The sequence below is a fragment of the Nansenia antarctica genome (assembly GCF_963989245.1).
Source record: "Nansenia antarctica genome assembly, chromosome: 17".
NCBI classification, from domain to species: Eukaryota; Metazoa; Chordata; class Actinopteri; order Argentiniformes; family Microstomatidae; genus Nansenia; species Nansenia antarctica.
This window is the reverse complement of record NC_137687.1, coordinates 15036124-15058584: the sequence shown is the minus strand read 5'-3', so window position 1 is coordinate 15058584 and position 22461 is coordinate 15036124. Positions and strand designations below refer to the sequence as shown.

General features: G+C 44.5%; 1 protein-coding gene across 1 annotated transcript in view; it reads right to left on the bottom strand.

Moving 5' to 3' along the window:
• lrch3 (leucine-rich repeats and calponin homology (CH) domain containing 3) overlaps window positions 1–22195 on the bottom strand; it is a gene marked incomplete at its 3' end in the record, with an annotated part of 30026 nt that extends 7831 nt beyond the window's left edge. The window contains exons 1-12 of the mRNA XM_080547199.1: window positions 21931–22195; window positions 14527–14671; window positions 13552–13678; window positions 10381–10486; window positions 9983–10119; window positions 9214–9323; window positions 5374–5467; window positions 4818–4944; window positions 4356–4495; window positions 3442–3502; window positions 2844–3013; window positions 2037–2084 (exon numbers count right to left, since the gene is read on the bottom strand). Coding sequence (XP_080403325.1) covers window positions 2037–2084; window positions 2844–3013; window positions 3442–3502; window positions 4356–4495; window positions 4818–4944; window positions 5374–5467; window positions 9214–9323; window positions 9983–10119; window positions 10381–10486; window positions 13552–13678; window positions 14527–14671; window positions 21931–22180 — 1515 coding nt within the window. The 5' untranslated portion in view covers window positions 22181–22195. The remainder of the gene's footprint in view (window positions 1–2036; window positions 2085–2843; window positions 3014–3441; window positions 3503–4355; window positions 4496–4817; window positions 4945–5373; window positions 5468–9213; window positions 9324–9982; window positions 10120–10380; window positions 10487–13551; window positions 13679–14526; window positions 14672–21930) is intronic.
• Between the last annotated feature and the right edge of the window lie 266 nt (window positions 22196–22461).

Sequence of the window (22461 nt, the reverse complement as noted above, 5' to 3'; positions counted from 1 at the left end):
CTGTGTTCTATCCTTCTATCACTGTGTTCTATCACTGTGTTCTATCCTTCTATCACTGTGTTCTATCCTTCTATCACTGTGTTCCATCCTTCTATCACTGTGTTCTATCCTTCTATCACTGTGTTCTGTCCTTCTATCACTGTGTTCTATCCTTCTGTCCTTCTATCACTGTGTTCTATCCTTCTATCACTGTGTTCTATCCCTCTATCACTGTGTTCTATCCTTCTGTCCTTCTATCACTGTGTTCTATCCTTCTATCACTGTGTTCTATCCTTCTATCACTGTGTTCTATCACTGTGTTCTATCCCTCTATCACTGTGTTCTATCCTTCTGTCCTTCTATCACTGTGTTCTATCCTTCTGTCACTGTGTTCTATCCTTCTATCACTGTGTTCTATCCTTCTATCACTGTGTTCTATCCTTCTATCCCTGTGTTCTATCCTTCTATCACTGTGTTCTATCCTTCTGTCACTGTGTTCTATCCTTCTATCACTGTGTTCTATCCTTCTATCACTGTGTTCTATCCTTCTATCACTGTGTTCCATCCTTCTATCACTGTGTTCTATCCTTCTATCACTGTGTTCTATCCTTCTATCACTGTGTTCTATCCTTCTATCACTGTGTTCTATCCTTCTATCACTGTGTTCTATCCTTCTATCACTGTGTTCTGTCCTTCTATCACTGTGTTCTATCCTTCTATCACTGTGTTCTATCCTTCTGTCACTGTGTTCTATCCTTCTATCACTGTGTTCTATCCTTCTGTCACTGTGTTCTATCCTTCTATCACTGTGTTCTATCACTGTGTTCTATCCTTCTATCACTGTGTTCTATCACTGTGTTCTATCCTTCTATCACTGTGTTCTATCCTTCTATCACTGTGTTCTATCACTGTGTTCTGTCCTTCTATCACTGTGTTCTATCACTGTGTTCTATCCTTCTATCACTGTGTTCTATCCTTCTATCACTGTGTTCTGTCCTTCTATCACTGTGTTCTATCACTGTGTTCTGTCCTTCGATCACTGTGTTCTATCACTGTGTTCTATCCTTCTATCACTGTGTTCTATCACTGTGTTCTATCCTTCTGTCACTGTGTTCTATCACTGTGTTCTATCCTTCTATCACTGTGTTCTATCCTTCTATCACTGTGTTCTATCACTGTGTTCTGTCCTTCTATCACTGTGTTCTATCACTGTGTTCTATCCTTCTATCACTGTGTTCTATCCTTCTGTCACTGTGTTCTGTCCTTCTATCACTGTGTTCTATCCTTCTATCACTGTGTTCTATCCTTCTATCACTGTGTTCTGTCCTTCTATCACTGTGTTCTATCCTTCTGTCACTGTGTTCTATCCTTCTATCACTGTGTTCTATCCTTCTATCACTGTGTTCTATCCTTCTATCACTGTGTTCTATCCTTCTATCACTGTGTTCTATCCTTCTATCACTGTGTTCTATCCTTCTATCACTGTGTTCTATCCCTCTATCACTGTGTTCTATCCTTCTATCACTGTGTTCTATCCTTCTATCACTGTGTTCTATCCTTCTATCACTGTGTTCTATCCCTCTATCACTGTGTTCTATCCTTCTATCACTGTGTTCTATCCCTCTATCACTGTGTTCTATCCTTCTATCACTGTGTTCTATCCTTCTATCACTGTGTTCTGTCCTTCTATCACTGTGTTCTATCCCTCTATCACTGTGTTCTATCCCTCTATCACTGTGTTCTATCCTTCTATCACTGTGTTCCATCCTTCTATCACTGTGTTCTATCCTTCTATCACTGTGTTCTATCCTTCTATCACTGTGTTCTATCCTTCTATCATTGTGTTCTATCACTGTGTTCTATCCTTCTATCACTGTGTTCTATCCTTCTATCACTGTTTTCCATCCTTCTATCACTGTGTTCCATCCTCAACACTTAATCCAAACAGTAGCCAACGCTTGCACACTACTTCCACATGGAAAGACAAAAAGAGAATCTAACGGGGAGTAAAGGTAAACAGGTAACAGCAGGGTTGAGGCTGTAGTGTATGGACTCACCTCACTGTCTGTGGGACTCAGCTTAGTTGGGCTCTGAACTGCTTTGTGCTGCAAAGACAAACACACTCAGCTGTCAACAACATCCTTTACTAACTACTTTTATTCACTTACTTATTATTATTATTATTATTTAGCTATTTAAACATGTCAGCCCTGCAAGTGTGTTTCCTGAGGGTTAGCTGACAACCCCACTGACAGATGACAGGTAGATAATGACAGGTAGTGTAATGGGGGAGTGGTTGTCTTGAGGGTGTGGTTGGGGAGTTAGACAGCTATTGTTCCCACACATTACCTCTGTGTAAAAAGGCTGTGAATACTTTGAGGCTGGATTTCTCAGCACGGTGATTTTGGGGGGTATCAACATTCCAAAATGTTTTCCCCTCTGCTATAAGGACTCTCAACACCTGACCCACTGCAATAACCCTGCCAGATGTACTGCACTTTATAAATTGTAAATATGTTCTTGTCTTGTGGCTATGTGTGTACATGTCCATGTGATAGTTATGTGCAATGTGTGTATGTTTTTTTGACACTGCTGTATTGAGCTTCCACCTGTACCGAAAACAAATTCCACGACCCTAAGGTCGGGTGGTCATTAAACGATTCATTCATTCATTCATTCAAATATGGATGACTTCTTCAACTTGTTTCAGATGTCAATGTATGACACATCGTTTGAAAGCTTACAATCTACCCTTTCATAATATGGAAAAAACTGAAATGACGTTGCCAGACTTGCAGACTTTTTCATTAAACTCACATATGGTCACATATTAGCACGCGTGTTACTTGAGGTTGATGTCTGACCTTGACGTAGCTCATGACGGCGTCTCTCTGCACGGAGCGGGACTTCTGTCTCTCCTCCTCGTACCGCAGGGCAGCTATCTGGGCCTCCCGCCTCACACGCTCCACACCTCCACCTACTGCCCCAGCCCCTGACCCTCCTACCCCCGCCCCCGACCCACCTGCCCCCGCCCCTGACCCAGGCCCAGAGCCCGCCACACCTCCAGCTCTCTGAGGACGGGGAGACAGACAGAACAAGAGATGGAGGGAAGAAACGGATGTGAAATGGATTCACCATTGACCCCAATGAATCAGATTGTCCACCAACTCAATTTACAGAGCAAAACAGTATTGGTAGTTGTACACAGTGCACACACACACATTACCTGATTAACAGAAGATGCTGTGATACCAGTATCATGGGAACTTCTGCAGGTTGGGAAAAAAAACAGATGGGGGACAACAATTCATAACAACAATTCAATAAGATGTCTGTGGCAGAGCGTATAATAAACAGGTAGGTAGAGTGGAGGCTGGCATGTGTCTGGAAGTGTGCTCACTGCAGTGTAGATTGGTAGCATCCAGTAGATCTGTAATATTATGTACCTGTTTTGCAGAGAATTATGTCGCCTTGCGTCATCTGCCCTCGAGTCTCTGGTGGAGTTGGACTTCCCTGGAGAGCCCTACAAGACAGACAACACATTAATATAACCTCATTAACTCTTCTATGCGACTATCTCACCCAGTGGAGGCTGGTGACTTCCAGAATTGAGGAGGCCACATTTTTTTCCGCTTGCTCGCTTCACTCGCGATGGAATGTTCCCTGTTCTTCTTATCTGTCTTTGTTAAACATTATTAATTTGTGTTTGGCGGTACTGAAGGGATTGGGACACTCTCAGGATGGTGGATGAAGCAGCTTTTATTGCCTGCACAATGGGTCATCAAATAAACAAAACAATTGGCATGAATCTCTGGTCCGCCTGCAGCAGCTATTGTCCCTTCTGCTCAGGCTCACAACATTCACCACAACATACTACATACAATCAATGACATGTCAAAAGCACTCAAACACTATGTCAATCAGACACACAACATACAATTCAGAACAATACTTCATCCATTTCTAATATTTATCCTGCAGAACAGCACTCATACGCGTGTGGCGGAAAAAGGTACTACACGGAGGCCAGGCCTCCTGTTCCCACCCATTTTCAGTGATTTGGCCAATCACATATTGCCATGAAAAAAATTGCATTACATTGACTTCTATGAGAAACCACTTTCCGACAGGAGGCCTGGTCTCCGTGTAGTACCTTTTTCCGCCACACGCGTGTATGAGTGCTGTTCTGCAGGATAAATATTAGAAATGGATGAAGTATTGTTCTGAATTGTATGTTGTGTGTCTGATAAAAAATATAATTATTGCTTTTTTAAATCTCTCTCTCTTCTCTCAAATTATTGGGGAGGCCAGGCCTCCTCCACCTCTATGGAGGAGCCTCCACTGATCTCACCCCAGCCAGCCTGACACCAACCTACCGTGGTGATGCGACGCTCGATGTAAGCCATGAACTGAGAACTGAGGCTGATGGTCTCTGCTCCGCGGCTCCTGCCCTCCTCCTCCTCCTCCTCTCCCGTACAGCTGTCTATAAAGTCTATCTGCTCCAGCTCCGTCTCCACTGGAGGGAGACAGACACACACACAGACAGACAGACAAACAGACACACAGACAGACAAACAGACACACAGACAGAAACCATGACAGCTTAGACTAGCATCAACAAGGCACAACATGCAACAAAAGCTAGTGAGAGTTAGGGCGGACAGACTCACTTCACTTGCATAATAATTCATGTGTGTGTGTGTGTGTTTGTTTGAGTGTGATTTGTGGATTATTATATAAGTAGCTCTAACAAGTAATCCACTCCAGCAAATCGTCACTGGCACCTTAATGGCATGACAAATGCACAAACAGACAAATACACAGTTGTCGGTTCTCACCTGTGCCATTGGCCACGGAACTGCTTCTCTCCTCCCTCTCCCTCTCCCTCTCTCTCTCCCGTCGCTGTCTCTGCTCTTTGGTGATCTCTGCCACTCGCAACGGCAGGTCGGACAACTCCTCAGTGGGCTGCAAGAAATAAACATTTAACAAGGTGAGGAACAGAGAGAGAAAATAAACATGTGAAAAGGAGAGGAGCAGAGAGTGACAATAAACATGTAAAAGTGAGTGTGGCTGTAGCAAGAGGAACATTTGAGGGAAGGCAAAAAATAACATTAATCGAAATATGACCTTTTTTTTTGCTCCATTTCTTATGAAATAGAGCAACAACTTGCAAACATAGGACCAGTGTGACTTTTTTTTGGCGAAAGAGTCATATCAATCTATGAACAACCAATGAACCAGAGAATGTATTTCCTTATGTTAACATGCAAACACACAGTAACTACTAACACAAATAACTAAAAGCTTGAGCAATGAGCATACAAAGCTCTTTCATCTCAAGTCTGTACACACACAGAGGTGCATCACTCTCCAAGGCCACATTAAGTGTCTCACCTCGTTGCCTGACCACCTCTTGTCTCCACTGTCCACGCTGTTGAAGCCAGAGTCCAGCGCTCCGTACGTCCGGCCAGGGTACAGCTCCTCCATGCTGAAAGGAAAAAGTGGGACAGTTAAAACTCATAACGCTGCACGTATTATATGTGATACGTTTTCGGGGCTTTTTTGTCGGACCTCAAAATGGGTGAAAAGTTGAATGCAGATAAGATCCCTATTCTGACATCTGGCATACAACATGCTGATGAGGATCAGCTATTTTAGCAACGGTTTAGGTAAGAATATCACATTTCTTACTGATATCCAACATGAGTATCTAGTTGTTTGAAGCAAAGATCATAATTACTTGATATTTCATGATGTATTTTATAGTAAGAATTGCGTCAGAAAATGTGTATCAAATGTGGTACTGCAGGTATTTAGGTCTCAGGTCCTATGTAAACCCACTCGTGAAAATTCTGGGGGGAAAAATGAATATGTTTTATGTGTATAAAGGTTCAATATTGTCCAAATAGACAGAATTCAAAAATAGAAAATGTTCCTGCAATTATTTCATGGTTCAGGCGTTATAGGGTTAAAACTCATAACGCATTAAAAGTTCTTCCAGAACCAATGTGCATCATTAACTGAAATGACTATTGAACAACAACAGGTATGCTTCGAACAATATGTTGTACACATGAGCTGGGCAGCATATCAGTCAGCAAAATATTTTCCCAGTATTGGAGAGTCACGGTGCTCTTTGACAAACTTCAGGCGCGCAGCGATGTTGTTCTGGAGAGCAGCGGCTTCCTCCTCTGTTCAATGATTTACAAATCCAGTTGTGCCATAATATGGTATGGTATTATCATCAACATCTTTCTACCATATCATCAACATCTTTCCCTGGACACAAAATAAGTCGCTAACTTCTTTAGCTGTCTGCACTAGCTATAGAGATGTATTTAGGTTTATAAGAGAGGGCTATTTCCATCTTAATTCTGAGCCCCATCGACCTGAATATGATTTGGCGGTAGCGGTGTCTGCGTGTAGAAGACCCTACTCAGAAGATGTGTTTCTCCCTTCTCAAAGTTCCTAAAAAGATGGATCCATTATTTCCAGACGTAATAGCTGCAACAGCTGAGACAGAGGGCTCCAGATCATGCACACAGCAGTGTGTGTGTGTGTGTGTGTGTGTGTGTGTGTGTGTGTGCGTGTGTGTGTGTGTGTGTGCGTGTGCGCAAGGCTAATGTGTATTTACAGGCATCATATTACAAATCTAAATTCTAAATGTAAATTAATTAGGAAAGATCTTTTAATGTGACTCATCCCCTTAATCCAGAAATTCCTCAGCTGTATGTCTCTCCTTCACACCAGTATTTCCTTCTACCACTATCTCTCTCTCTCTCTCTTTCTATACACTCTCTCTCTATACTCTCTTTCTATACACTCTCTCTCTCTATACTCTCTCTCTCTCTCTCTTTCTATACACTCTCTCTCTATACTCTCTCTCTCTCTCTCTCTCTCTCTTTATACACTATCTCTCTCTCTCTCTATACACTCTATCCCTCTCTTTCTATACACTCTCTCTCTATACTCTCTCTTTATACACTATCTCTCTCTCTCTTTATACACTCCCTCTCTCTATGTATACACTACCTCTCTCTCTCTCTCTCTCTTTATACACTCTCTCCATTCTCATCTCTCTTCCCAACATCTGGAGAGTGTCCTGCCATGTTCCTTTGAACATTTACAAGTGAAGAGTAGAGCAGAACAGATATATAGAAAGAAAGAGAGAAAGACTAGAAAGCAGATGGAGGGAGCTACCCCTTGTCTGCCTCTCTCCCACAGATTCCTCCCTCTGTCCCTCTGCAGACAGCTGCTTCTAGGGCTGCCCTCTCATTCTGATTACTGGCAGTGGATGTGTGTGTGTGTGTGTGTGTGTGTGTGTGTGTGTGTGTTGCGTGCGTGCTTGCGTGCTTGCATGCGTGTGTGTGTGTGTGTTTAAGGACAAATAGCTAGTGTGTGTACATTATCTAGTCTATGTCTAGTAATGTGTACTGTTCTCATGGTGACTGTGTGCATGGTGCAGATCTGGAGTGCGTGTGTGTGCATGGTGCATGTTAGGAGTGCGTGTGTGTGCATGGTGCATGTTAGGAGTGTGTGTGTGTGCATGGTGCATGTTAGGAGTGCGTGTGTGTGCATGGTGCATGTTAGGAGTGCGTGTGTGTGCATGGTGCATGTTAGGAGTGCGTGTGTGTGCATGGTGCATGTTAGGAGTGCGTGTGTGTGCATGGTAGGGGTGCAACGGTTCAGTTGGCCCACGGTTCGGTACGGTTCGGTATTTTGGGTCACGGTTTTCGGTACGGTTCGGTTCAGAAACAAATGCTACTATTTATTTACAAACTGTTACTTTACTTTATTTTGCTTATACATAATATGGAACTTTAACATACACATGTATATGTTATGTATATAATGTATATATAATTGTATATAAACAAAAAACACTTTCAAATGTCCAAAAATAAATAAACACTTTCGAAAGTAAAAGTGCACTTTAGCCTTGACAGCTGGTAGCCCGTATACAAACAGGAGGAAAACAAATTCACATTACAAAAGTAACACTTTCCACATAGCGTTCCAACATGTCATGTGTTGTATTCCAACGAGTTGCGACATCGTGGATTAATTTGTGTTTTGGTAAGTCTAACATATCTTGTTTAATTGTCAGAATATGGTGGGCTGTGGTGCTTTTGTGGAAGAAAGTGACTGCATGTCTGATCTTACCCAGGAGGCGGGACACCGGGGTTATTGCCACTGCCTTCTTGGCGGCGAGATTTACGACGTGCGCAAAGCAGCCGATCTGTGGCCCCAGTCCACCAGCTTCATGGATCGCATTTACGATATTTGCTGCGTTGTCTGTTGTTACGGGAATTGTTATGTTTGGCCTCTCCAACTTCCACTCAGTCACTGCATTTGTTAGTTCCTCTGCCAGGTGCGCGCTGGTATGGCTTTCGTATAGTGGACGAGTTTGCAGTACTGCGCTCTTCATCTCCCAATCCGGTGACATGTAGTGGACCGTGACAGTGAGGTAACTCTCCGTTGCCCGGGAGGTCCAACCCTCCGTAGTCAGTGCAAAGCTCTGTGTTTTTGCCAAATAGTCTTCAATGCCTCTGCGCGTTGTTTGGTAAATACCTGGGATTATTTTGGTGCTGAATGATGTACGGGAGGGGACACTGTAACGGGGCTCGAGAGTTTTTATCAGATTTCAAAAACCCAAATCTCCAACCACCGAAAAGGGCTGCAAATCCTTTGCAATGAACATCCCCACTGCATTGGTTATTTTTTTGTGTTTCTCTGAAGTGTACGTCTGTCCGAACGCATCAGAGAGAGACTGCTGTCTGCTCACTGACGGTACCTGACTGGCTTTCCTGCTCCCAGTCAGTGTTATCGTTGAGTGGTAGCGGCGAATATGCTGGTTCATGTTAGAGGTGCAACCATTTGCATATGGCACACGCTTTAAGCAGAGCTTGCAGACAGTAATATTTCTGTCCACTGTTTCCCCCCCCTTATTGTCGTATTCAACGGGAAAAGCGAAATGACCCCACACCGCAGACTTGTAGGAATCCGGGGCTTCCTCAAACTGTTGCGGCGCTCTCAGAGCTAATTTACGAACGCAGCCAAATCGCAGCATAAACCGAAAACCGTCACGGTTCACTAGTGAATTGAGCCGTGGAACGCAAACCGTACCGTCCGTAAAAAAACCGAGAACCGTTGCACCCCTAGTGCATGGTGCATGTTAGAAGTGCGTGTGTGTGCATGGTGCATGTTAGGAGTGTGTGTGTGTGTGTATCTCACCAGGAGCCGTAGGCCAGCGGTCTTCTGTCGTAGTCAGGAAGCTCAGGAGTGGTCTTGCTGGCCTCCATGTTCAGATACTTAAATATGTGGATCTTCCCCTTTATACAAATCTGGGGGGGGGGGGAGGAGAGAGATTAGTTATAGACAAAATAATGAATTAATAGTTCTACGGCACTAGTTCTGAGTTCGGTGTGGGTTGTGGTTATTCTGGGCGGCATGGATCAGGAGAAGGCCTAGTTTAACACACTAGTTTAACACACTCCAACAATCTGTATTCCTAAACTGAGTGGTGTGTGTTACCTGTGCAGGGGGGTTCTGGAGGGGGGTGTTACCTGTGCAGGGGGGTTCTGGAGGGGGGTGTTACCTGTGCAGGGGGGTTCTGGGGGGGGGGGGTGTTACCTGTGCAGGGGGGTTCTGGAGGGGGGGGGGGTGTTACCTGTGCAGGTGGGTTCTGGAGGGGGGGGGGGTGTTACCTGTGCAGGTGGGTTCTGGAGGGGGGGGGGGTGTTACCTGTGCAGGTGGGTTCTGGAGGGGGGGGGGTGTTACCTGTGCAGGTGGGTTCTGGAGGGGGGGGGGGGTGTTACCTGTGCAGGTGGGTTCTGGAGGGGGGGGGGTGTTACCTGTGCAGGGGGGTTCTGGAGGGGGGGGGGTGTTACCTGTGCAGGGGGGTTCTGGAGGGGGGGGGGGTGTTACCTGTGCAGGTGGGTTCTGGAGGGGGGGGGGGTGTTACCTGTGCAGGTGGGTTCTGGAGGGGGGGGGGGGGTGTTACCTGTGCAGGGGGGTTCTGGAGGGGGTTGTTGTCCAGGACGATGCTCTGCAGGTGCCTCAGGTTGCGGTAGCAGACAGGGATGGACGTCACCTTGTTACAGGAGAAGTCCAGACGCACCAGGGGGAGCTCCGCCAGCTCTGTGTGAGCAGGTGAGACAGTGTCAACAGCAGCAGAACATATGGACGTATATATATGTTTATGTCTTTACCACTAGAACAGCCATGAGTGTGAGTAAAGATTTTTTTTATATCTTTGCACTCAATCAAATTTCAGGGCCCTCCTTTCATGACTTTTCCTAGATATGTGCGTTCCACCACAGCAGCGTAGCACTGTAAAGAGGGGGTCATTTAGTAGGTAAAAAAGGCACGTTGGCTGTTGGCTGTTAACAGGGTTCTGACCTGAGGGGAGGCGGGCCAGGTTGTTCCTGCGGATGTTGAGGTCTCGCAGCGCCTCCAACTGGCCCACCTGGGGAGGGAGGGTCTGGATCTCATTACAGCTCACGTCCTGGGGGGGGGGGGGGGAGACAGGAGGGTAAAGAGAAGGGTAAGTAAGTAAGTAAGTTTATTTCTATAGCACCTATCCCAGACCAGCGGTCACAAAGTGCTTTACATACTGTATATAAAAACATAATAAAGGAGCCAAAGTAATAGCAGGTTAAAAGAAATAGATTAACAAGTGAAAATAAAAACAAGGAACAAATAACAAGTGTACAACAAATAATAACAAGACACAAAAAGACAGGCCAGGGTTGATCCAGGTGCCTGTTGGAAGGGTAGAATGTCCAGATAGAAATGTGCTGTGGATAACATGGGGGGGGGGGGGTATGGGGGTCATGTAATTAATATCACACACTACTATCTGCAACGTTGTGAATGTTTCACCTCTCTGGATGACACCCCACATTTAGAGAGGAAGTGGAAGAAACAAGAGTTATTAAAGAGACGTTATTACTCCTAAAGTTTGGTTTGGAAATTATTATAAACAACAATTATGAGGTTTAAGTAGAGAGATACTCAGCTTTTAGTTGGTAGTATTTGTGTACATAGACGTTTTAGACGTAGAACCCATATTTCAGGGCTCCATGGGTATTGGGAAAGATTGGTAAATATGTCCAGATTAAGCACTCATGTTTAGTATTTGGTTCACCTCCGCATGGAATAACTACCTGACGTCTACAATCCTCTGACCCACCAGACGCTGGGTGTCTTCTCTGGTGATGCTCTGCCAGGCCTGTACTGTAACCATGGTGATGCTCTGCCAGGCCTGTACTGTAACCATGGTGATGCTCTGCCAGGCCTGTACTGTAACCATGGTGATGCTCTGCCAGGCCTGTACTGTAACCATGGTGATGCTCTGCCAGGCCTGTACTGTAACCATGGTGATGGTCTACCAGGCCTGTATTGTAACCATGGTGATGATCTGTCAGGCCTCCTGTACTGTAACCACGGTGATGCTCTGCCAGGCCTGTACTGTAACCATGGTGATGGTCTGTCAGCCCTCCTGTACTGTAACCATGGTGATGCTCTGCCAGGCCTGTACTGAAGAGATCTTCTGTTGTTGTTTGTTTTGATGTCTTGTTGGAATGTTACAGTTTCTTTAGCTGTGTGGTTGTATTGAGTTAACACCAAATGTCTGGTCTAAGTTTCATGTGAATAGCTGCAATGGAAATATGTTGAATTCAAAAACTGTTGTGATGTGATGAATACTAATTTCCCCCACTGAAAGTATTCAGACCCTTTGCTATAACACTCTTAAAATGTCTTCAACAAGTCACTCAACCAGTTGAATCCAGTCCATCTGAGTGCAAGGATAACAGCTCATTTGATTTCAGAAATAATATCTTTGTTTTTATAGGGTCTCTGCTTTGCATAGAAATCAACAGTTCCAAAAGTTGAATAGGTATAAACATGTTTGTTTTTTAAAGTCATAGCAATGGACAACGGTGGAGGAGATATTCAGATTGGATGCTTTCATGACTGAAGCGGGACTGAGCTGGGGAGAGGGACTGAGCTGGGGAGAGGGACTGAGCTGGGGAACATGTGGCCGTTTGTATGGATGGCGCGGTGGCGAAGACGGGCCGAAAGAGTGGGGTTATTACACGAATTAGTGTTGTTCCGATACCATTTTTTTGTCCCGATACCGATACCGATACCTGACCGTGCAGTACTTGCCGATACCGAGTACCGATCCGATACCACGGCGTTTGAAAAAACTAAACAAAAAAACATGTTTTTTGAACCGCATACTCACCTCGATGTAAAATTATTGCTAACACTTAGTCTGGCACTGCTCAAAACCTTTGTAAAACTCGTAAAGTTTTTGTAAAACTTAAGTAAAAAAATAAAAATAAAAAGTATTTGTAAAGTACTCGCCGATACCGATACCAGCATTTTTGTGCGTATCGGTGGCCATGCCGATACTAGTATCGGTATCGGAACAACACTAACACGAATAGTAAGTAAATAAGTAAGTAACATTTTATTTCTATAGCGCCCTTCACAGCACGAATGCACAGGGTGCTTTACATCACAAATAAGGGATAAAATGGGTGAAAAGAAAAGCGCAAACAAACATCATCAAAAGAGACCACTCTGTTCTGTATGGAACCAGACCTCCACTCTGTTCTGTATGGAACCAGACCTCCACTCTGTTCTGTATGGAACCAGACCTCCACTCTGTTCTGTATGGAACCAGACCTCCACTCTGTTCTGTATGGAACCAGACCTCCACTCTGTTCTGTATGGAACCAGACCTCCACTCTGTTCTGTATGGAACCAGACCTCCACTCTGTTCTGTATGGAACCAGACCTCCACTCTGTTCTGTATGGAACCAGACCTCCACTCTGTTCTGTATGGAACCAGACCTCCACTCTGTTCTGTATGGAACCAGACCTCCACTCTGTTCTGTATGGAACCAGACCTCCACTCCGTTCTGAACACAGTTGTGACTGCAGTTAATTGTGTGAAGTCAAGGGCGCTGCAGTCCCGCTTGTTTGGCCAACTGTGTAGGGAGACGGGTGCTGGGCATGACGCACTGCTATATAAAACATTTGATGAATAAAGAGCAATAAGTTAATTATTTTAAAGTTGAAGCACTTAACTGAAAGTAAGCTTAAGACTGGTCATTTTAAATGTCCCTGTGTGAGTGTGTGAGAGAGAGAGAGAGAGAGAGAGAGAGAGAGAGAGAGAGAGAGAGAGAGAGAGAGAGAGGGGTCAATGTTAATGTCGTTACAAATGTATAAATATGGGGCGCTAGGCGGGCATCTAGACGGGCATCTGTTACTGAGAGACAACGATCACTAGAGGGCGCATCCTGGTGTCACCTAATGATGCCGTCTAAAACATCTAGTGGTAAGTTAGCTAGTTAGCTAGCTGCTACAGGACTGTGATGTTCTTACAGGTTACCTGATCAATGATGGTCTTGCGACCAAAAGCATAGCCCAGTATTTTGACATTGACACTGGAAAAAACTGGACTTCTACTGTGAAAGAGCAGGGCCTTGGAGGACAACACTGGACTTCTACTGTGAAGGAGTAGGGTTAGGGTGGCGTTAGAGATGCTGAACCTACCAGCTCTGTGAGGTGGCGTAGTTGACCCAGCTCCTCCGGCAGGGAGACCAGCTTGTTGTTGCAGGCGATCAGAACCTTCAACGGCAGACTGCACACTGGCCCGGGGAGGTTAGACAGCTGGTTCCGACTGGGGAGAGAGAGAGAGAGAGAGAGAGAGAGAGAGAGAGAGAGAGAGAGAGAGAGAGAGAGAGAGAGAGAGAGAGAGAGAGAGAGAGAGAGAGAGAGAGAGAGAGAGGAGAGAGAGAGAGAGAGAGAGAGAGAGAGAGAGAGAGAGAGGGAGAGAGAGAGGGAGAGGGAGAGAGACAGAGGTGAAAGTCAGAGAGTGAGAGAGAGAGAGAGAGAGATAAGAGATAATAAGAGAGTGAGAGTGAGAGTGATAGATAGAGAGAGAGAGAGGCAGAGAGAGAGAGAGAGTGTGTGTGTGTGAGATAGATAGATCGAGACAGATAAGAGATAAGAATTAATAAGAGATTAATTAAAGAAGAAAAAAATCTCAGGTACAAATCTAACATCAACATTCCACAGCTGTTATAAGAAAAAAACAGCAATTAAAATGTGTTTGTGTGTTACATACTTTGATCACACTCCTCACAATCCTGTTTTATCCGATTATATTTCCCCGTCTTTTAGTTCTTATGTCTTAGTGTTTCAACAGGCTAGTCAAGGCATTCCATTGTGGAGAACGCTGGGGTCATACAAATCTGTCACTACTTGTTAATGTCATTACAAATGTATAAATATGGGGCGCTCAGGTGGCGTAGTGGGTTAAGCGTCGACCATGTAACCGCAGGGTTCGATTCCGGCCGCAGACATATCCTGCTTGTCATCCCTTCTCACTCTCTCACCCAACCTTCCTGTCATAATCTATACTGTCTCTATCAATAACTGGGACTGCTCAAATGTTGTAATTATCAAATGTAGAAACATGTCTATCTGTCATGTCAGTTGACTAGCGTGTGTGTGTTTGTGTGTTACCTGATGTTTAAATAGGTGAGGGCCTGGAGGTTGAGCAGGCTCTCGGGCAGCGAGCGCAGGCAGTTCTGGTACAGGTTCAGGTTCTCCAGCGACACAAACATGCACACCTCCACAGGCAGGTCTGGCAGACGGTTACGGGACAGGTCTGAAGAGAGAGAGAGAATGATCTTTATTGTCATTGTACAGGTACAATGAAATTGAAATGCAAACCCTAGATGCTAACAATCACCACTGTCCTAAGATAACAAAACAGTCCTAAGATAATAAAACACTGTCCTAAGATAATAAAAAACAATACCGTCCGGTAGACATAAATAGGGGGATAACTAATCGGTAGAAATCTGAGTATGTATCTATTATGTAAACTTATATAGCCTACACTATATGGCCTATTCACAGGGGGGGATATAGACAGGGGGGTGTTAGCATGTAACTATGTACTTTTATAAACATATAAACATATGAACTAGTAACTTACATACAGTGTATGTAAACTTAACACAAGAATGTAAACATATTGCACAGTTATAGAACACTGCACTAGAGAGAGAGAGACAGAGAGAGAGAGAGAAGAGGGAGAGAGGGAGAGAGAGAGAGAGACAGAGAGAGAGAAGAGAAAGAGAGAGGGAGAGAGAGATATTTCAAACTGACAGGATAGAAATGTAATTTAATTGATGCATCTACTTGGCATTTAACACTTTCAAACTTCTATACATGTAATAAGTTACCATCATCTTCAACCAAAGACACATTCAAAGTGAAACACGGCTGAAAATAGACGCCAAGCTGACTGAGATAAAAGGACACTTCTCTCCCCCAGGCTTATCAAAGAGCTCAGTATCTCACTGACTCTTTGTATGCTCGTCTAAATAAGAGAGGCCGGCCGGGTCTAATAATAGAATTATGCTGCATAGCTAAATAATCATGTCCCCTCAGTAGGAGGGAGTTTGTGTGTGTGTGTGTGTGTGTGTGTGTGTGTCTGTGTGTGTGTGTAAGTGTCTCTCTCTGTGTGTGTGTGTGTGTGTGTGTGTGTGTGTGTGTGTGTGTGTATGTGTGTGTATGTGTGTGTGTATGTGTGTGTGTGTGTGTGTGTGGTCAGACAGTGACAGAGAAACATAAATAAGACTTCATACCAATAATTATAAAACAACAAATCATAGCCTCTGGAGATTTAAAAGCTAGTGACAGAGAGATCACCACGATCTGCCACTGCAAACGTAATGCCTAAATGTCGCCTATCACATGCAGGCAATTTAGTTTGGATACGAGACCTGACTTGGCTTAGTGCATAACTGTCATAACTCAGTGTTTCCTCCAGGAATTTTTACAATGGTGGCGGGTAGTGCTGACCGCGCGCAGCGCGCGCCCGCGATTTTTACGCGTGCACGCGCATGAAACGCGCACGCGCGCTCAAAACAACGACGTAATTTCAGCCAAAACTCGAGGATGGCCCAAAAAAATAAAATGTTTTCCTGTACTTCTCCCGTGTGTCTCTTATTGTCTGTGTCTGCATGTTTTTCCAGCATGTAATTCCGTTGTCAATAAAAACAAAAACACTGATCTGACGGGTTTTTTCACAACGTTATTACTTGTCACTTTAAGCCCAGGAGGGAGTTAGCGATTAGCGATGTTTAGCTTAGCTTAGTTTAACAGAAGTATCTTCACTTTTAACATGACTTCCCGTGGTCGTAGAGGGCTGGTCGACGGCTTAAAATGACCGTGTAGACCTGTAGACCTTATCCAGCTATAGTCTTGTGTTTCTACCCCGGGCATAGCCGGTGTTATTCACGGACAAACACTCCTGTTAGAGTGGTTCTAGTACACTGGACATAGGTAACACATAGAGAGGCTTCTCCTCTCTCTCTCCATACTACACTACACTACACTACGCTAGCTCGCGGTGTTCGGGTGACAGCCAGGGCGCGTTCGTAAATACGCTCTGGAAATCTGATCAGCACTCACGGAATGCCTCTTGTCCAATCAAATGACTTGGTCCCTTTATGACGTTGAACCCAGTGTGCGCTCCGGGGCTCTCAGAGCGAATTTACGAACGCAGCCTCAAGTTCAATACTCGCGACACACACGGACTGGTCCAGTTTCAGCGCTTGTGGGTGTGTCTAGCGCTGTGAAGGTCTGAAAGCGGCCTAAATCTTTTTTTTTTTTTTGGGTTGAGAAATCTGAATGGTGGCGGAGGAAATTCCATCGTGGCGGCGCGCCACGATGAAATGCATGTAGAGGAAACACTGTAACTGTGTCATTTGTTTTTATTAGAACACTCCACAGTCCGTATCTAATATGTATTGTGCTTCATAGTGTACCTGAACTGCAAAAACATGTTGTTCTTGTCATGCCAGTGTGTGTAAGAGCACTATTAATCAAACACGGCAGGTCAACGGATGAATAAATACAAATAATACAATTTGACCCAAAAAACAACAACATGAAACTCAACATACGATAGGAAGAGAGGACATCATCAAACCCAAAACAAGAGGGACTGGGAGGGGAGGAGGAGGAGGGCAGGACTGGGGAGGGAGGAGGAGAGGGACTGGGAGGGGAGGAGGGCAGGACTGGGGAGGGAGGAGGAGAGGGAAGGGAGGAGGAGGGTTAAGTAGAGGGTGAACTACAAAACTGACTGGACAACATTTCCAAAGTCATGGCTACAAAGTTTCGTTTTACAACTTGATATTACGTGTGTTTGTTTGTGTGTGCATATGCTGTATTGTTCAGTATCACTGCGCAGTGTTGAGATGTTGCTGTATCCACTGATGGGGTTCCCAGCTCAGGTCTATATTTATCTGGGCAGCTGTGTGCAGATCCGGGATATGAGATACAGGAAGTACTCCTCCACACTGGGGTTGTGAAGGGGCAGGAGGTTGAGTGAATATCCGGAAACACGCGTCTAGAAATCTGGGGAATTTTCCACTATTACAAAAGCATAAGGGGAGCTTGACATAATGTTGTGTTTACGATTGGTTCAAATGACATGAAATCCCGTAGGCTGTTTGGAGGATTACAAATCCTTGCATCGGGTTTTTGTGGAAACACTGCCGTCTCTCTCACCCTCTTCTGTCTGCGTTCTCTTACTACTGGAGCTGTGGCCACCTGCCACCTGACCAGTCATGTTTTAGAGGAGCACAGAGGATGGTCTGCAGGAGAACACTGGAGAACAGAGAGGAATTGCAGACCTGTGCACAGTGAAAACCTTGCAGATTGCAGCTTCTTTCTGGCAACTCTGCCATGTAGGTCTTTGCTGTTTAAGATACGCTGTATTGTTGTCCTGTGAACAACTAGACCGGTGTCTGCTACTCTTTTTTGCAGCGATGTGTGGGTTCTTCATGTCCCCTAAGGCTCTCACCCATGTCCCCTAAGAGTCTCACCCATGTCCCCTAAGAGTCTCACCCTTGTCCCCTGAGGGTCTCACCCATGTCCCCTAACAGTCTCACCCATGTCCCCTAAGGCTCTCACCCATGCCTCCCGTCAACACCAGGATGATGTCGTGTCAAATGTGTGGCCATGCTCGACGTATTGCCTCCCTCATACGACTTTCTCGTTGCACAATCACAATGCCTACACGCCGTAACTTATTTATCGACCCCCCTTCTTCCATCATTGTTATAATTGACAGAGAAGCCAAAGTGCTCCCATACATGGGATTTAAATGACGAGGGAGGCATTTCCAGTTCTCCTGCGCCGCCAACGTTACTACTAGCACTCGCCATGATACACTTGTTGCTTCACGTGTAGTGAGTAAACCACAGATTTATTTATTTTTTGCATTATCAACCTATCATTGCGCTTTAGAGTAAAACAAAGCACGCAACTGTCGCGTCTATCTTTTCATGGCAACTCTACATTGTGATTTACCAGAGATATTAACTAATATTAAGTAATATTATTATTTGGTTACATTTTGCAATTGATCCGCGGTACACATGCCTGCCGAACCGTGGGGGGCGATCCGTTACACCCCTAACTGCATCATTACAAAGGTCATAAAATAACGTTCATTGTCAAAACAATAAAAAACATGAATGCCTTATGAATGTCTCCTTCTGAATAATTAAATTAGAGTAACATAACAATAATGCAGAACAGAAAAAGGCATGCCGCTAATTCTATTAGAATTCTACATTCTATTCTGCTTGTTTATAAAGCTCTCACTGGCACAGCACCAGAATATCTGAAAGACCTTTTCAGCCCAATAGAGCTCTCAGGTGTTCTGTGACGCTGGTTTTCTCTGTGTACCACATGTACAAAAGAAGAGATTTGGTGAGGCTGCATTCTCATTTTATGCACCCAGATTGTGGAATGCACTGCCAGTTTACATTAGGGATGCAACCTCAGCACATTATGTTCAAGTCAAGACTAAAAACCCATCTTTTTAATATTGATTGATTAAATGACTAAATAATTAAATTATGATTATATAATGATTGGAACACTTTGAGCTGCAACGTTGGCAGGAAAAGCGCTATACAAATAATAATTATTATTATTATGATTAATACCCTGCGCACGCATTAGAGTGGTGCACGCCACGCATGTATAGCTGTCTAGTCCAATTACAATGTTTACCAACAGTCTATATAGCCTACAGCGCAGGATTATTCAGACTCAGCCCAGTCAACTAAACTGATCACACTGGATAAGCTCGCGGTCTCCCCACAGTCCTGCGACTCAACACAGAAAGACATCAAACCCACTCCTCTCTTCACTACGCTCCGTTCCCCCCAGGTCTCCCCGCTACCCTGCGACTCATCACAGCCTACAGTAAAGACCTCCATACTCATCACATCCTACAATAAAGACCTCCATACTCACCACAGCCTACAGTAAAGGGCCTCCAAACTATTTTTGCATCAGCATGTTGTGATGTTATGAAAATGCAGTTAGACGTTTGCAGTTAGACAGCCGCTAGCTGTTAGCAGCGTTTGTTTGCTGTTTCATTAGTCACTTTTCTCCCATTCTGTGTTTGAGGTGGACCAACATTCAAATACGCGATTTCGATGTATGACATCATATGAAAGCTTACTATCTGCAGTTTCAGAATATGTAAAACGTTCAGACCCCAGGAAGACTAGCTAATGTCATGGCATTAGCTAATGGGGATCCTAATAAACAAACAAACAATCATTGCACTGGCTTTGCTGACAGTCTTCGTATCAACCTGTCTATGTGAGCAGATATTCTCTCACATGAAGAGCGTGCTGAGCCTCACTCGCAGCCGTTTGACAACTGACCACTCCGAAGCTTGTGTGCAACTTAAAGTGACCAAGTACCAACAGATAATGGAGCTGAGCAAAGCAAAACAGGGCCAGGGATCACATTGACTGTTAGGCCTGTTTATTTAGCATATGGCTTTGCATACATAGCTCTTTGCTGAAAATGTGTGTTTATGTAGTGGTTGGAATAAAATTGCAGGGGGGTTTGCAGGCTTATTTTTTGTAACTCGCGAGATTCATCAAAATATGCCTGGATTTTTTAGACACATCTCGTGAGATTTATCAGAATAAGTCTGGATTTTCCTTTAGCAATGTTGATGGAATACCCCCCCAGATCTGTTGGTCTGTTTGGTTTGGTGTCCAGTCATAATTAATGTTGATATTGTGGTTGGCACACTGATTAACAATAACATTTACAAATGGCACTTCATATAAAAAAGGTTGCCTACCCCTGCTGTAGTGGAAGATATCATCCTCATTTCCAGTGAAGTAGCTGTCATCTTGTTGTGACATTTTTTTTTATCCCGCCCCTTCATCACCCAACGTTGATGACGCGGGTGGTTCTGGTTACACTGGTATGAACGCAGGATGGTTCTCCAGACAGAACCAAGGTTCGGAGGTTCCAGAACGGAACAGTTCCTTGGTGGTGTGAAAGCCCTGTGTGTGGTGTGTGTGTGTAGTGTGTATGTGTGTAGTGTGTATGTGTGTGTGTAGTGTATGTGTGGTGTGTGTGTGTGTGTGTGTGTGTGTGTGTGTGTATGTGTGGTGTGTATGTGTGTGTGTGTGTGTGTGTGTGTGTGTGTGTGTGTGTGTGTGTGTAGTGTGTATGTGTGGTGTGTCCCCCAATCAATGCACTGAACTGTCCGTGTCCTCCATCCAAACAGCCAGACAATGCACTAGCACAGCCAATGAAAAACCAACAACAAAACCAACAAAAATAGCTCCATATTTCCCTCTCTCATTGTCTTAGCCACAAGTAAATATGACTAAAAACAAGTTATTAACTTCGCTGTCTAGTTAGTACACCATAGTTCGTGTTGCTTTACTTATTCTTGCTTTTCCAAGCTTTTCCATAAAGGTAAGAGACTTGAATCCGAGTCAGTAAACTCTCTCGGCACGTAATGTGTGTTATAACATTTTTATGATTGATGATAACTTAGGTTGGAACACGTGGAAATGCCATTGATTTGAAGTAGGCTACATTACAATTATTATTATTATTATTATTATTATTATTATTATTATTTTAAATGACAAACGAAGTTGACGTGCTGTATGCGTGCTGGCTGGAAAATGTCATTCAGGGTATATACAGGAATCTTGAGGTTAATTTCAATACCTTTCTAAGACTTTTTAAAGACCTTGTCAATATCTTTCCAGACCTCACCGCCACTTCGAGATGTAAGTCATCTTTGTTTTTTAATAAAACTAATAAATTCACGAACTTTTACTAAACGTTTTTAGGACTCAAACTCTTTGGACAGAGTCTAATTCAGAAAAATACCTACAAAATTCAAGACCTCATAAAACCGTGATAAGACTTTTTAAAACTTTTTAAAATCGAGTCTTGATTTTCCCCAAATTGATTTATCAACTTTTAATACTTTTCAAGACACCGCGGATACCCTGTTGAAGTAGGCTACATTACCATTATTATTATTATTATTTTAAATGACAAACGAAGTTGAGGTGCTTTATTGCGTGCTAGCTGTAAACATGTCATTCCTGACACTAGCATCACACCCGTGTTGACTGCAGCTGCCTGGCTAGGCTAGCTAGCTTTAGCTGCTCATCGCGGCTGTGTTGGCGGGTGTCCTGGGGAGTCTGACATCATTACTCCAATAAACAACTTATCGAGCCGTCAAACGCGCTGCTCTCTCAACGCCATGAGATGAAACGTCAGTTCGAGGTGATTTAACGGCACTTTGAGGAGACTATTCTCCCTCCGCCGTTTCCCACGACTGAAGGCAATGGTAGCCATCCCCACTATAGCATAGGCGTAACAGTGGTGTAATAGGTCAGAATGTAGGTAGGCTATCATCACATATGAGATTTGATGTAGCCACTTCATTCACTCACACTCACAGCTGTGTGAATGCTTCCACATTTCTCATTAATTTGAGAGCACACAAATAGGCCCACTGCAAAATAGTTAGACCGGCCTTCCTGCTCCACTCACCGGCCCGGGTTGTGTCAGTGAGGTCGTGGCTGGAGGCGCTCCGGGGGAACTCCTTCAGCTTCCTGCCAGCGAGGTTGAGACACCCGGTAGCCGAGGCCTCGTCTAAAGCCCGGTCCAGTGACCGGTTCCACGACGCGGGACCCGGTGCTCCTAGTCCGTTACCGGGGGCCCCGGTATTCCCAACGCAATTCCCGCCCGCGAAAGTGGCTCCAGTGTTTGTTTCCGCAGACAGCAACACTGAGGCCGCCATTACACACAGCTAAACTCCCACTAGCTTCTCCCTGGCTGGCTGGCTTCCCCACTGCCAGGTTCTACGCATGCGCGAAGTCTAGACCGTTGGAGGATGGTTTGGGACAGCGGGGGGGGGGGGGGGGTATTCCATCAACGTTACTAAAAGAAAATCTAGGCTTATTTATATACATCTCGCGAGACTTATACGAGGTTTGGGACCAATGAAAGACAGCGGGGGGGGTATTCCATCAACGTTACTAAAAGAAAATCTAGGCTTATTTATAGACATCTCGCGAGACT